Genomic DNA, 16,403 nt, shown 5'->3' on the forward strand with positions numbered 1-16,403 from the left:
GAACTCACCACATCCTTGGCTTCACGGAGCTGTTTATCAGCTGCAGTCTTCTTAAAAGAGTAGAATTTCTTTTCTGTCTCGTAGGTCAGCTGGAGCCACTGCTGTAAGACTGCTGGCGGGCGCCATCCACTGCCACTTTCTAATCGCCTCTCAGCCTCTTGTAATGCATTCCGTAGCTAAAAAAAGAAAATTATTAAGAAATAATATTTCTGCTTAGCAGAAATGACCTTACTGAATGCTTGGCAGTGCTTTAGATCTTGCCACACCGCAAATAAACAAACTACCTGAACAACTCTGAACTAACTGTTAGGTTAAAGCTACAATCCATCATTTACAGCAATCCAAACAGTAACTGACGTAATTATTGTTGAAAAACATACTCAGTTGAAAGATAGTAAGGTGACTAAACTCCCTGTGAAATTATTTTTTTCTGGCATGCTGTCATTTTGAAGAAAAAAACCAAAGAAGGCCTTTCCAACATTGGAATTTTCGTTTTTTTTTTTATTCAGCAAAGCGCGCGCAATCATAGGCACGATGCACACGTGCACGCAGTTGCTATAAATTGTCAGATCATTGCGCGACATCGCGTAGCTGCAATCGGCTCATTAAGAACGTGTCTCAAACGCTGAATTCAGGCCCAATTCAAAACATGATTCAGCAACTTTTGATTTGAAATCGAGATCCTAGAATGCTGTTTTTTTTTCTCAAAATATACAGCTGAAGCTTAGCTGAAACTTCATCAGGTTAGTTGTTCGGCACCCTTCTTTAGATTTTGAGCACGTTTGTTGCTTCAAACGAACAAAATGCACAAATTACAAATGATGGACTATACCTTTCAATTGTGGATTGTGAATATCTCATGAACTTAACCTTTTATTGTGGTGTCAGTGATTTAATAGGTGACTATGTTTTGTGTTGGTGAATTTTCAATGTGCAAACTTGAAATGATAATTAATCGACCCACCAACTACTATGGTAAGGATAGGGCTCTACAAAAGCACCCTGACACGACACTATGGGCTATAGTTGGTCATAACTTTTCTTTCGTGCATGATATGATGCATTACCAATGTACCTGAAATGTGCCGTACAAGCGCTGACCCCAAATTCCATTACAAGGGCTATGAGTACTTTCTTGTTAATTCATTTTATAAAACCCTACAAAAATAGTTTGTCTTACATCTTATATGGTCCTTTAATGTTTAGATGTCATTGTAAATCCAACCACCATTCGGCCTTGTGTCCCTAAAGGTGGATATTATAAGACATTTTATCATTTAAAATAAATGATCAAATGCTTTATTCTCAAAATTTCTCAGTTGGTGTTTTAATTTACTCATGTGTGAAATAATGCTTAGAATATTGTCACAGATTATAAACCCTTGTATATCACACATCAAATGAATTAACTGCTGTGTATACACAGTTTATAATAAGGGATTAGTTGCGATACATACCCGTACATGTACGATTTACTGATGATCTGGGGGGGGGGGGGGGGTGCTCGTACAGTGGACATTATTACCAGTAAAAAAATGTGGGTGTCTGAGCAAGGGGAGGGGGTGTTTATTCCATTTCTTTACCCAGGGTATGCCCAAACAGTTTAAAACTGGTTTCCATTGGGGCCCTGCATACAATAAATAATGACTACAAACATGTATAATTATACAATACATTACAAATACAATAACATTCAATACAGTGAGATAAACATTATTTGAATAATGCATAGGTGTTAAGCAAATATTATAAATACAGTATATTTTAAACTATTATAACTACATGTACAGTGTGAATGCTTTACTATAAGGTTGATTCAGTGAACACAAAAAATTTGGATCTATCTTGTAACATCAAGAAAAAAAAAGAAAAATATAGCTGTAACTGATTACGGGAGGGGCGAAAACCCTTTTTTGGGAGAAAACACAGGAAAATTCCCATCCGGCTCCTTATTATCTTCTTCTTATTATGGCAACCAAGTTTGTTAACTCCGTAGATCAGCACATATCTAGATTTGTATAATCAGAGAAGACAGCGGCAAATACACAAATAATTATTTGCAGAAATATTATTACTGACTGAACATTTTACGTAGTTCAGATTTGAATGAGGCTAGTGAAGTCATGGTTCTCAACTGCACATGTAAATTATTCCAGATGATTGTACCAGTTACAGCAAAGCTTGAGGCATAACATTTGTTTTTGCAAAAGGAATCCTCAGTGCCATATCAGTGGATTGTCTCATTTCACGAATCTGAATAAGTGGTGTAAACATATTTGTCATATACAAAGGAGTAATTTTGTTCATACATTTGTAAACAAGAATAGCCTTTTTATACTCTACTCTTTCAGCAAATGACATCCAATTAAGACTAGCAAACATATCGGCTGAAGGAGTTAAGAATGCACACTTCAGGATTATCCGCGCGGCTCTTTTCAAACATTTATTAAAAATATTGTCGTGTGATGTGTACCTTCCTCCCCATACAGTACTACAATAATCTAAAGATGGCAAAACTAAGCTAACAAAAAGAGAGTGCAGACTGCTTTGGGGAACATAGTCGCGGATTCTATTTAGAATACCTAGTTTAGAGGAAACTGTTTTCTTCACGTATTCAACGTGTGGGCCCCAACTTAAAGTGTCATCAATAATAACACCTAGACACTTACAAGAGTTCATCTTTACAATTGGACTACCAGCAATACTGACATTAAGGTCAGTACTGCAGACTTTTATTTTAGTTCCAATAAGCATGGATTTGGTTTTGCTGGTGTTTATTGTAAGTTTGTTTCTGACACACCAGTCGTAAATTCTCGCTAGGGCTGTATTCAAGTTGTTTTCTACTTCATCAACACTGGTAGAACTACACGTTAATGTGGAGTCGTCGGCATACATGAACAAATTACACTCACTATGGATACAAAGCGGTAGGTCACTTGTATAAATAATAAATAACAGTGGACCTAAAATTGATCCCTGCGGTACGCCGGTGTTAAGTGGTAGGGCTTTAGATATGTTGCCCTCAATGTTCACAGATTGACTACGTTCACTGAGATATGACTTAAACCAGTTGATAACAGAGGTTGACATATTAACCCTTTCAAGATTATCTAAGAGAGTGGCATGATCAACAGAGTCAAATGCTTTACTTAGATCTATAAAAACAGTGCCTGTTATTTCCCCACGCTCCATAGCCTCAAAATACTTGTTTGTTAAATCATATAAGGTAGTTTCAGTTGAGTGTGAGGGCCTAAACCCTGACTGACAACAAGGAATCAGACCACTTTCATCAAGGTAAGAGTACACTGCTGAGTGTATCCATCTTTCCAGAATCTTAGAGATAATCGGCAGTATAGCCGATAGTTAGTTGTGTTACACTTGTCTCCACCCTTGTGAATAGGCGTAACCAAGGCGTGTTTCCACTCATTGGGGTATTGTTCGCATCTTATCGAGAGATTAAAGATGTGCGTTAAGGATTTAGTTATGTACGGAGACGCTATTTTAATCATTTTCACACTTATTCCATCTGAACCTGTTGCTTTTCCGACCAACATTGATGATATTTGCTTTTGAACATAGTCTTCAGTTATCTCAGGCAGTAAGCACTTTTCATCAAGTGAATCTGTATCAAAAGAGTGGATATTGTTGTCCACTTCGAGTTCACATGGAGGGGCATTACTGGCCATACGTGTTCCGATCGTTGAGAAATGTTCGTTAAAAGTATCAGCAATGTCGGTGAGATCGTCAACGAATTCCCCATTCTGGGAAAAAATAGACCTTGGAATACTTTTCTGTTTATTGGGGAGAACCTCTTTTAGTTTTTTCCATAGAACGGAAGAGTTGCCTTTATTTTCCTCGATGATTGATTGAAAGTGTTCGCTTTTCTTGCTGCGGATTTAATCAGTGGTCATGTTTCGCAGCTTTTTGTATGCGTTCCAATCATTCTGTGAGCCTGAACATCTAGCCACTTTGTTTGCATGATCTCGCTGTCGCATAAGTTTTAGAATTTCCCCATCGAGCCATGGCAACGATGCACCACGAATACGCTTTGATTTCATTGGTGCATGGTGGTTAATAATACTCATAAACAAAGAGTGCCATATGGACCATGCTTCATTTACATCATGACAATGTTCCCATGGGGCATTAAGGAGGTCCTCTTGAAAAGCGTCATTATCGATATCTTTAAAACATCTGAAGTTAATTGAACATCCTTCTTTTTTGGGAGTTTTCCAATTATGAAGACCGTAAACAAGATAATGATCACTAATCAGGACAGGTAGGACACCACTTTCACTTACAAGTTCAGGATGAGAGCTAAAAATTAGATCAATGATTGTTTCAGTAAATTCAGTGACGCGGGTAGGATCATGAATAAGTTGCGTCATTTGAAACATATTAAAGCATGAAATTACAGGGTCTAAGTAAGTACCATTATCAATATCACATGCTCTGTGGGTTGAGTAGTTCTCCGACTTTCTCCAGGTATCGGTTCCATTCTTGGTCTTGGAGTCGATGATGGGCTTTGTGTGTCGCGGATTGAGTCAGCTTGGGTAGTGGTTGGTAGTGGATTGGCTGACGTCGTTTCGGCTGTCGTTGAGGGTAGTACTGGTTGGATGGCCGGAAAACCGTCGAAACATCCGGGCTAGCTCCGATCGGTTTCTTGAGGGCATCAGAGTACGACAATGCACCAAAAGGTGTTCTCTGCGGCGTGTATTCAGTCGATGGTGCACGTCGATATGTGTTCTCTGATGGTCCGGCTATGTGCTGTAGAAGGTTTTTGGCCAAAAGGCGTACTCCTGTGGTGTTGAGATGGATGCCGTCTGAGACAAGATGGTTCGAAGTTATGTTTCTGTTGTCAATAAAGTCCCAGTTGTTGCGCTGTGCGATGGATTTCAGCAAATCATTTGAATCATCGACCTTCTTACGTGTTGTTGTAGGTGTTGTTGGTTCCAACATGAAGAATTATGTCAGAAACATTGTGCTTACCTGACAGGTGTTTGGCGTTCAGAGCGATGTCCTCGATCTTTGCACCGCGCATGGTATGGCAGATGACTTTCTTTTTCGTACTCAGTTTTCTAGGTTGTAGTCGCTTGATCATGGAGTCACCGATGACCAAGACATCTGCTGTGGTGGCTGGGTTGGGAGTAGGTGGTTTGGTCTTTGCAGTGTTCCGTTCTTTGTGCTTTTTGCGATACTGGACCAGCTGCTCGTGGAAAGAGGTCTTGGTTGTTGAGGGGTCAGGCCGGTTGGGGAGTGGAGAACATTCCTGTTTCTTGCCAGGTTGGACACTGGGCATCAAGGCCTCGTAGTAGGAGTCGATCAGCAACTCGGCCTCAGTCCGTGGATCGTTGATGCTGTCGTCGATGGTGACGGGATCGACATCTGCCGTAGCTAGTGCAGCAAACCGGTTGGCTGTTAACACCGCTGGACCGGCTGTTGGCACAGTTGGACTGGCTTGGCTCGTGGTGGCACATGGATGGTTCCGGATCAGAGGACAGGGCGGGGGCTTTGAATGGACATCGGCACCACGAGAAGAAGGGCTCATCAGCATATCAGAGGTAGAGCGGAGAGCGTCGCATTTCTTCTTCAGCCCATCTATTGTTTCCCTTTAGGAAAAAGAAGAAACAGAAATCTGGCCAGAAAGTGTTGAAATTTGGTCGGAAAATTTACGATCAAGCAACTTAATATCAGCCTGAACCTGTGAAATAGCCTGGAAAATGACGTTTAGGGTGATGGGTTCTGATGGGACGGGATCCGGGGTCCTGCTGGCGTCTGTCGTAGTGGAACCTGTAATGGGGACTTGGTTCGGCTTTTGGGGTTTGGGCTGGGAAAATGAGCTAAGGCAAGACTTGGGGAAACTATTACGGTGGCCAAACATGTAGAGGCATAACTCCTTGATGTCCTCGGCTGCTGTATGGGGATACCTATGGGATTTGGGGGTGAAATTACAACTGGAAATGGTACTTAGCTTTTGTGTCGTGGAGTCACTCGATGTCTCTGCGCCATCTTGCTGGATTTCGTCACAGTACTTCTTCTTCGCAGACTCGAATATCACTTTCCTAGCTTCTAACAGTTCATCAATGGCAAAATCACTGCAGAGGGGTGTCTCTACAGAGACAGACGGTGAACTCTTCAGTTCGAGGACGATTGTCTGTATTCTAGGGTCAATTTCTGACAGAAAATTTGGAGAGCCTAAGTCATACACGTCTTGTCCATTATAATTGTATACAGTTGCATTTTAATTCATAAATTTCTATGGAAAAAAACACATTTTTTACAGAGTTGGGGGGGGGGGGGGTGTTGTTTGACCCCCAAATCCCCCATAGATCCACACCTGGAGGATGGGTAAATGTGTTGACTTTCACAAACGGCATTAGAAATTAAATGGAAAATAGAAGATTCTGCACAGTATCAGCTCCTCAAGAGGGAAACTGTTCTTCATGTATGCACAGTACTTTTGAACAGCTTTCTGTCCATGAATGTAAGTACAGAATTGGTTTAGGATTTCTTGCTAAAAATGCCATTTTACTTTTTATAAAAACACAGGAGTATAAACAGGAACCTGTACTAATTTATGCATACTGTGTCAGCCAATTAAAACAGAAGGATAAGACCGATGAGAACTTATGTTACATCAAACTTTCAGCCAATGGGGCAGCTTCTTATATGACTGGTTGGCTTTGGTGAAAAAAGAAAGTGTAACTTTAGGCTCACTTAAAGTGTAACTTTAGGCTCACTTTGTCACAGCCCTTTGTGTGATGCACAATGGGTATAAACAACTTTTAAATTGACGACCTCCATCCCACCGCCTCCATTCATAGGGTACTTGTGTGGGACAAAATTGTTTTAGCTGTTTTGCTGTTGCCATAGGAATTAACATCTTATGCCTTACTACAATGCTTTTTAAGCAGTTCCATGAAATTGGTTCCTGGTAGCAAGAGTTTTGTTTCAGATGTCTGTTGAACTAACAACTTAGGCCGATACCCAGGGCTCGAAATACCCACTGGACCGTGGACTGTGTCTAGTGATTTCGGTGTCGGTCTAGTGCTGTGTATGACTGCACTAGTCCGGCTATCTAGTGTTTTTGTCTTGCACTATATAAACAAAATGACGCCCAAGTATACTAGCGGTTGAGGTCTGATTAATAATAGCGTGCTTTGAGTTCATTTTACTTGATTGAATAAAATTACCGACCAAAAAAGTCCCTGTGCTGTGCCGAATTAACGAAGCTGCCTGGCCAACGCGCCAGTCATGCTACCCCACCGCTCAAAAATACGGGCACTCTTCGCAATCGATTTAGCACGAAAATCTCTTCGCGAACGCTGCACCAAAAACTGAAATCCATAAACTTAGGGAGTCGCTGTAGCCCGGAAGTGCTTCGTGAGATTCTGCGTGAAACACTGTGAATGCGCGAGAGTTTGATTTGCCGTTCGCGAACGCTTCGCGTGCGTACATGTCCGCGACCGCCATTAATGCTACCAGTACTTCGTTAAAGATATCGAAGGTTTGCGGAACGTTATCATACACTTATCGGTATGATACTTATTATTAATAGTCTCCTGCATCACAGATTTGTTGCAAACACTTCGCGAATGGTACCGTAATTCCCGAGAATACGCCGCAATCTTGCGGTAATGCCGGTAGCAGGGCTGCCAACTCTCTCGCATTGTGCCTGAGAGTCTTGCATTTCAGGTTATTCTCACGCTCTCACGCCCACACAGGATTTTTTACGTAAAAAAAATAAATAAAAGTAAAAAATAAACAATTAAGTTTTTAAGAATCTCAAAACTTTATAACACAATTATTCCTGTCCCAGCGTGTGTGCAGGGTTTTCTGGTCGCGGGACGAACGATTGCATTGGCTGTCATCACATTGGCGGCATACAGTGTGCAAATTTCTCACCGTGCTCTACACATAAAATTATTTCTCATCAGGGAAAATCCTTCAGCGCGCGTGCGCAATTAATACTCAGCAGCGGTGTCATAGCAAAATGGAACCCCACATATTTTCCGAGCGATTTCGTATTCCTAAAATATCGCCACACCCAGGTATTGATGATCTTTTGCTCCAAAAAATAATGATTAAAGTGGTCAGAAATTGCCTCAGATCGCACCACAGGGCATTTAGAATCCAAATTTTGTTGGGGCTCTTAAGCGGGCCCCGAAACCCACGCCGTTAGGCCTTCGCGCTTCGCGCTCGCAGGTTCCGTCGCCAAATTCTCACTCTCACCTCTCACTCAAAGTTGGCAGCCCTGTGGTAGGCAATGTCACTAGTCACGGCAATCGTGTTGTTTCGTCCGTTCATAAGTCAAAACCCTGCCCTCTTTCCACAAAATTAAATGTTACTGGCTTTTATAGAATAGGCCTACGTGTATAATAAGTAAATCGTAAGTATAAACTGTAAAAAACAAAATTCGTTTCACCTGATTTTCCTTCTTTATTACTAAGATGCATGTAGTATTTTGATGTATGTAACAGGTTTTTGATGTAATATTAGCGTTTTAAAGATTAAGTCCATCATTTGTAATTTGTGCATTTTGTTCGTTTGAAGCAACAAAAGTGCTCAAAATCTAAAGAAGGGTACTGAACAACTAACCTGATGAAGTTTCAGCTCAGCTTCAGCTGTATATTCCGAGAAAAACAGCATTCTAGGATCTCAATTGCAAAGTTGCTGAATCATGTTTTGAATTGTTTTGAATTGCAGCAATACGCGATGTCGCGCACTGATCCAACGAATTATGGCAACCGCGCGCGCCTGTGCGTCGTGCCAATGCTTGCGCGCGCTGCGCCGAATAACAAAACGAACTACTAATTTAAATTTTCCTATGGTGTGTCTTAAGACGCACCGTTGGAAAGGCCTTATTTCGTTGATTACTTCAAAATGATAGCTTGCCAGAAAGATTAATTTCACAGGGAGTTTAGTCCACTTACTATCTTTCAACCAAGTATGTTTTTCAACAATAATACGCCAGTTACTTTTTCGGATGGCTGCAAATGATGGACAATAGCTTTAATGTAATTGTGTTGTGCTGCCGCCCATATTCGCACACACAAAATGGCGAAAATCCATTCGCGAACGATGCGCAACAGCTACTACTCAACCCATGCGCAGAACAAGTAACGGATAATTTGTGAACGATACATGAATTCAAGGTTTGCAGTTCGGACGCAGCTTTTTCCAAAACAAAAATAACCCATGCGAATTCACAAAAAAAAGGTGTGAATTTGATGCGTATTAAGGACAAATTCGATGCCGAAATTTGTGTGGAAACGGGTGCAAAATCATGAAAATCAGCAACGCAACGCACGTGGTTCAACCCGTTTGTCGTGCTACGACGGCAACTGAAAAGAAACCTCCCTGTCATACCCATGATTTATGTAATTTTGCTTCTAAATAATCTTTGAATACCCCTAAGTTAAAAATAATAAAGTAATGCTCATTCAGTACAGATTGGACAAACCTATGTAATCTAAATACCATTCTTCTTGTGTACGTGTGGGTAACAACTGTGCAGGTTTACATCCCCCCCCCCTCACAAAAAGAATAAATAAATAAATGAGTGGAATAAATTAGATTATATAGGTTTTCCCGGCTATTTTAAAACGTTTATCATTCGAATTCACCGTTTCTAATATTCATATTCGCCCATCAACGTCAATTAAGTGCAATGCCAACGTTTAATTTCGTCTTTTGTGAGACAGTATAAAATTCCGTTCAAGCAATTCAAACAACAAGTGCACCTTTTCGTACTGGAGTATCGATTTCGTCTAGTCTACGCCAAACCTTTTTAGTCAAGAAATTATAATCGTCTATTATCAACGAATTCGATTTCTGAATGCTGCCATTGGGCAACAGCTTAGACGAATTTGATCTGTAATGATCTTCAAAGGGAACTTGAAAGATGTATTATCTGGCAAGCGCTCATTGTGTGCGAAAATGTTTCTGACTGTGTCAATAGAGGACGCTGTTTCTTATGTTTTTCTTATGCAGAATTTTCGGCGTTTTTATCCCCAATTTTCTCATTTCCAAACAAACTGTGGATCGGGGAACAAAGTGTTTTCGATATGGTACACCATAATCTACATGTCAGGAAAGGTTTATAAGATTCGGCGGACCAGGTTGCGTATCTCGAAAACTAAAGCGTTTTCGGGCTCTCGTTCCACGGACTTGTTTCTTGTTGCTTGAATTCGCTGATTTTGAGTTTTACCATTGTTTAACTCTAACCCATGTTTACTGTGTCGACCTTGTCGAGTATCACGTTTTGAGTTTAATATCATATTCATTTCTTTATACATGTACTACCGATCTTCACCTTGTTCAACACATTTTGTTGTGATGCGCTCATGTCGGCAGAGCAGCACGACGATGATGCCTCAACTTAGGGAGGGAAACAAATTTTGTTTTGGCCAAGTCCACTTTGTACTTTCACTGTGGGGTGTTGATAGATGTTTCCTGGATGAACTTATGCGAATACCGATAACTAAGCTTAGTCGAAAATATAAATTCAAACTAATAAAAAAAAAAATCCTTCAAAAAGTTCTTCCAAACAAAATTTGTCAAGAGAATACATTCATGTTTAGAAGCCTACTTTGAGTCACAATGCCGGTGTCAGATGGAAATTGGACTCGTGGCAGTCATTATCTTATCATTGATTTAACCCTCTCTCGTGACCAGTAACTCGCTTATTATCCTCACCTTGACATGCGCAATACTACCAATCAGTACGTATTTCATAGAGTCCTAAATATTTATGATTCACCGGTACAATCTTGCATCAAGGGGGGGGGGGGGGTATTTACCCCCCAATATTTTGAAAGACTGCCTTTTTTTTATTTAACCGGAACTTACCCCCAACTTGAGTTTAAACAGAATTAACTGAGAATAGTATTTCATTTAAAATACATACATGAACATGGAAAACGGCGAAAGTAAATGATCTTTGAAAATTTCATGCAGCCATGACGCGTCTCTAAATATCAAAAGCGAAATGTGTACATCCTTTTAACTGTTTTGCTGTAGTTACACAGCAAAATTGCCAAAAGCTTGGCTGCACTTAGTCATGACATCTAGTGCATGCGACACAACATTATTTTTCAAGCCTGTACTTGTAATAGAAGTGCAACTTCATTTTAGCCAATGTACATGTATACATGTATGCATTCGCAGCGTGCACAGCATATCCACACAGCGCTTAATAGCACAGACACTGCCGTCCACGTTGTTGCGAATGCTTCGCGAATAAATATTTATTAATAAAACACAACGACTCGTTCTCTTCACAAACCGGGTGTTTGCCTGTTGTAATGTGCAGTCCAGAGTGCATGCACTTCGTAAAGAAAAAAAAGTATAAGGAGAACGTCACCGATGCTGTGTTTACATCATGTAGAAGTCCTATTGTGGTGAGAATGTATGACATAGGCCTACATGTACATTAGTGATAATTTTTGGTATCAAACCAAGGATTCCTGCTCAAAAGCACCCTAGATACTGTAGCTCATAAACCTGCAGAAGACAGTGAGAAGACATTACAGTTTTAGAGGTGGGAGGAAAACCCCAGAACTTTAGGGAAACCCACGGAATCGGGACGGGACTGAAAACCCAATCAACATATTGACGCAGGCGAAATTCTAGCCCGCCACGGTCAGCTGCGGTGAAAGCTAAGGCGAGGAAGTATCACTACACCAACCTGACTCGTACTTCACCCACCCCTCCCCCATTTTTTAGGTGCGCAGGAAATCTTTTTATAAAACACCAAAAAAAAAAAAACTACCCCAAAACACCGAATGTTATGATTTGCCTAGTTGGATATGTCAGTGTCGATAATAATAAATGGTCTATCAGAAGTTTTTGACTGAAATTAATATTTTAATTTTCCATCTGGAATTTCAGCCATTTTGTTTTAAGTTTCCCTCGTTGGGGAATACTCGGCCAACTTCATGCTCAATTTCCAGAGAACACTTATATCTGAATTGCAGATTAAATTTCTTGCTTTATTATTCAAAGCGATTTTTTTTGGGGGGGGGATGGGCAGAGTTCCCTAAGCTATTACAGAAAATTAGTTATAGTAATATATATTAAATGTAGCGAGAACGGGCCTATTTGTTTGCAATGAATGACTGATTTATCTCGTACGCGTATCACTCTTTCCAGGTCTAGTTTACGGGTAAATAGGAAATGTTAAGAAGTGCAATTTATAAAATGTAAAATATAAATTCCCCTGTAGACCTATTTTTTTCTATGTTGAGTGATGAAAACCTAAAAATCAATGTTGATTGGTTTTATGATGAGATGGTTATTATTTTTAGTTACAGATTTTGAATTACTTGTGGCTAAACACAAATTCATGTTTTTGTGCTTGGGCGCAAAAACAGCCCACAATAAAATCAGTCCAAGCACATTTTCAGAGGGCTTGAAACTTCCTTAATAGATTGTTTTTTCCGTTTGAAAAAATTGTAACTTCAGTATATATATTTTTCCAAAGCACGGGCAGATCTTCGGTAAACATTGGGTGAAACTGAATCATGAATATTTACGAAGCCTACACTGCACGTCACGATGTTTCCTTGGCAATAGAGTTAACTATGGTTATTCACTTTGTATTTTGTGAAACCTACGTGCAAACTACATGCATATAAATCTATGTGATGTGGGTGGTCTCATGGTCCGCTCGTATGACAGTCCTTACTTGGCGAAAAGCCAAACTTGTTACACTGTACGCGCCCAAAACATCATGTCCAGTTGCCGACGGCTATTTACTGTACCCACTGTCGACATGTACACGTCGACCGGCACAGGGCCAGGCCACTCCGATGCTCAGCTGTACAATCGCCCGTGACCTTGACTGGTACATCATGTACATCATGCAAGCCAACTGTCCGGACTGTTTCATTCAATCCTGTGATTCTGCTATTTTTGGGCCGGGATGGATCATGACTGATTATACCTTTTTCTTCCAAGATATGTTTTTTATTCTGAAAGTTCAACCCCCCCAAATAAAAAACAACAGAATGCCCTTTAAAATCTGCCAGATCATCAGCATGTACATCATGGAGCTATGCCTGAGCCTGATGAAGGAAGGAACAGTGTCAGGAACACAAACAAGCAGCACCCTAAAGTTCATTTGCTGGACAACCTGAAGTAAAATTTCAATCACTTGTAAGAAGGAGCTCCAAATCGTCGTGGTGTGCAAGCTACTTCACGTACTACCATGCAGGCACAAAAAAATAGGCCCCTTTCACATCACCAGTTACTTCATTCAGCCTTGAATTAATTGTAAAGGTAGCCTGGGAACTGACTGTTGTATGACCATCGAAGATTGCACACTGAGGGGAAGTCCAAATTAATTGGGCAAACAGCTGTTTTGTGTATTTTTATTTATGAAAAATTGTGCTTCTTGACTTTTGTTGTCGTATACGTCCAACAAAAATGGAAATCCAAAACAAACAAAAATTTGTCCCAAGCGGTGATTCCAACCCGAGATATTAGAAGTAAATCATTGAAGAAAAACATCATTGCTACAATCCTTACCTCAAATAAAGCATCTAGTCAGGCAGCTCAGGCCAGCTTTTGGAATGGATGTGGACATTCCGGACAAAAGCGCCAAATGTCCCATACATGCTCCTTATTGCCTTAGCTTTCAATTTTTGATAGGAACCAACTTATCCTGTAATAATATCCAATAACAATATGGCGGCCATCTTGGATTTTAAAGATGGCTGCCATGGAAAACCTATTTTTACCCATATCTCATCTTCTAAGCCACTTAGGAGTAAAGTTTTGGTGTCTAAACATACATTTTCAGGGTCAAGGAATGCAACTGTACCATTTGGGATAATATCAAATGGTTTGTTTGTCTAGATACAGTATTGGTGCCATCGTATTTTGGAAGATGTCCGCCGGCATTGAAAACTACATGTATTGTATCTTTAAGCCACTTAACATTGAAATCTTAGTGTCTACACATATATTTTCAGGGTCAAAGAACGCAACTGAACCATTTGGGTTAGTGCTAAATGGTTAATTTGTCCACATACATTGCGGTGGCCATCTTGGATTTTACTTTTGAAGTATAAGTAAAACATTATTATGTGAGAATAAATGTCATCACTCACAAAAGTTTACAGTTTAAAAGTGCTCGCCCAAATTCTCAAGGTGCTGCATGCACGTCTTGCACCGCATACACTTTGATTCCTGAAGCCACATGAACTAGTTCACTGCAGGCTTTGGAGGCCACAGGAAACATGGTCCAGACAGGAAACCATTACTGTTTTTGTTCATGTTCGAGTGCCTGATCCTAAACAGGCTTGTCCCCATTGGTGAAACATCCCTTATCCCTCAGCAACCTGGATTGCGACATTGCAAGTCAACAACAAGCCAACTCTTAATCTGGCACAGCACGCTGACGATGAGTTTCAAAACGACAAATAAGTGGACCTATTTTTGTGGATCTTTTGGTCACATATAATACTGTAAACCACTGCCGCCTCTTGAAAAAGATCTTGGAGTTGACCCAATACCTCGCATTTACAGATCATATCGGAGCCCTTCTCAAAGACAGATGCTTCTTTGTTGTTCAGAACAAAACAAAAACGCTGTCGACGGCAAGAAAATGGCCTACCTCAAGGCACTGTGCTAGCTCCGTTGCTGTATAACGTCTACACAAAAATATCACAATTTAATTTAGACCAGGACACTGAGCATTTCATCTGCCAGGGATGTGATTGGTCTGTGACAAAAAGCCTGAAAATGTTATGCATGAAGTGCAAACTCTGGCGAGTGCGAAGCCATTACGGCGTGTGGTCCGGGGCGCGAAATTTTTTTGATTTTTGATGCTCTGTGGTGCAATCTGAGGGGATTACTGAGCACTTTCCTCTGAAATTTTGGAGCAGAATTTGTTTTCTTAAGAAGAATCTTAAGAAGAATTTTCCTTCATTTGTTAAAATGTACTCTTGTTCTTATAAAGTTTCTTCTGTACTCAAATTTGAGAACTATGCATTTTCATGTTACCTCGCCGTATTTGCCATGCTTTGGTGTGCTTTGAGTGTTTCACATGGGATACGACTCGAGCGATTTCTATCCACTCGACGCTTAGTTGATAATGTCGTTGCAAACATTGCAAAAAACCTTGCCAGCGCCGGGTTGCTATTTTATCGAAACACTCTTGAAAGTCATGCTGATGCCTGTCAATAATAACGGAGTCCCGAACCCATTCCTACCGGAACTTATTTTTCACTTCTTTATCAAGCTCTCGCAGTCGCACTGATAAATCTCCTTGCGAAAGTATCGACTTGTTGGGCGCAGCCATGATGGAAGCATACGTACACAAACACTCAAGGCCGACGCACGTAAAACAACGCAACAACGTGCATAATCCACATTGTACCGTACTGTATGCCATTGCGCATGCTCAGTAATATTAGATCACATGATCACATGATCGCACTAAGGGCAACACATAGTCTTCAACTTTGTTTTCACATTGGGTATCCAATATGTGCGTGCGTTAAAAGATATATCGATCAACGAAGTAATGTCCGTAAGTAAATTTCGGATATTTCGGCAAGCAAAACTCACTATGAATAATTAATTAGCACATTCTACCCCCCCCCCCTATTTTCTCAACGGATTCACACGATTCACGTTGGTGGACTTTCGAGGCCCCAAAAAACGGATTTCCGGAAAAAAAACGGAGAAATCACATCCCTGATCTGCGCAGACGATCTTTCCGTTACATCTCAAAAGATTCCGTTCGAAGCCATAGAAGCAAAACTTACCTCAGCACTTAGCCGTCTCTATACTATGAGCGCAACCACCTCCGTACCAATCTCGCTAAGACCAAGTCTGCTCGTTCCATCTCATGAACGTTAACCGCGAAGCCAACCGACCCCTTATCATCAAATGGTCCGGAACACCATTGGCCCCTTGGTCCCTTCCTGTCTACCTTTAATAGGGTGACCCTCCATCGTATCCTGTCATTCAAGTCATCCAAATTTAGTTCCCCGTAACAACATCATAAAAGAAATAGAACAACCTCCGAAAGGGGAGCCAAACCACACACCCTAAGATTAACCGTTTTGGCTCCGTGCCATTCTTCATTCTTCAGCAGAGTATGCGTGCCCTGTCTGAGAGAGGTCAGCCAATACCATGAAACCTGACCCAGCTTTAAACAACATGCAGTTTGATCACTGGATGCTTGAAACCCACCAACACATGTATTTTGCACCTCCTTGCTGGCATTTCCTCTTCGGATTTCTGAAGGGAAGTTTCCAGCCAAGCTAAGATGTCCAAATCTTGCTAAATGACGAGTGTCGCTTCCTCCAGGGACGGCAAGCTTCGGCACAACATGCTGAAGCTAAGAAAAGCTTCCTCAGCCATGTCCACTCCTTCACAACATCCAGGGA

At 40.8% G+C, this 16,403-nt stretch overlaps 1 protein-coding gene across 1 annotated transcript in view; it reads right to left on the reverse strand.

The window, feature by feature from the left end:
- LOC119727343 (stromal interaction molecule 2-like) overlaps positions 1–16,403 on the reverse strand; it is a 110,453-nt gene that overhangs the window by 67,518 nt on the left and 26,532 nt on the right. Inside the window, exon 4 of the mRNA XM_038199197.1 lies at positions 9–176. Within this exon, the coding sequence (XP_038055125.1) occupies positions 9–176 (168 nt within the window). The remainder of the gene's footprint in view (positions 1–8; positions 177–16,403) is intronic.

Source organism: Patiria miniata, unplaced genomic scaffold (assembly GCF_015706575.1).
Source record: "Patiria miniata isolate m_02_andy unplaced genomic scaffold, ASM1570657v1 HiC_scaffold_20, whole genome shotgun sequence".
Classification (NCBI taxonomy): domain Eukaryota; kingdom Metazoa; phylum Echinodermata; class Asteroidea; order Valvatida; family Asterinidae; genus Patiria; species Patiria miniata.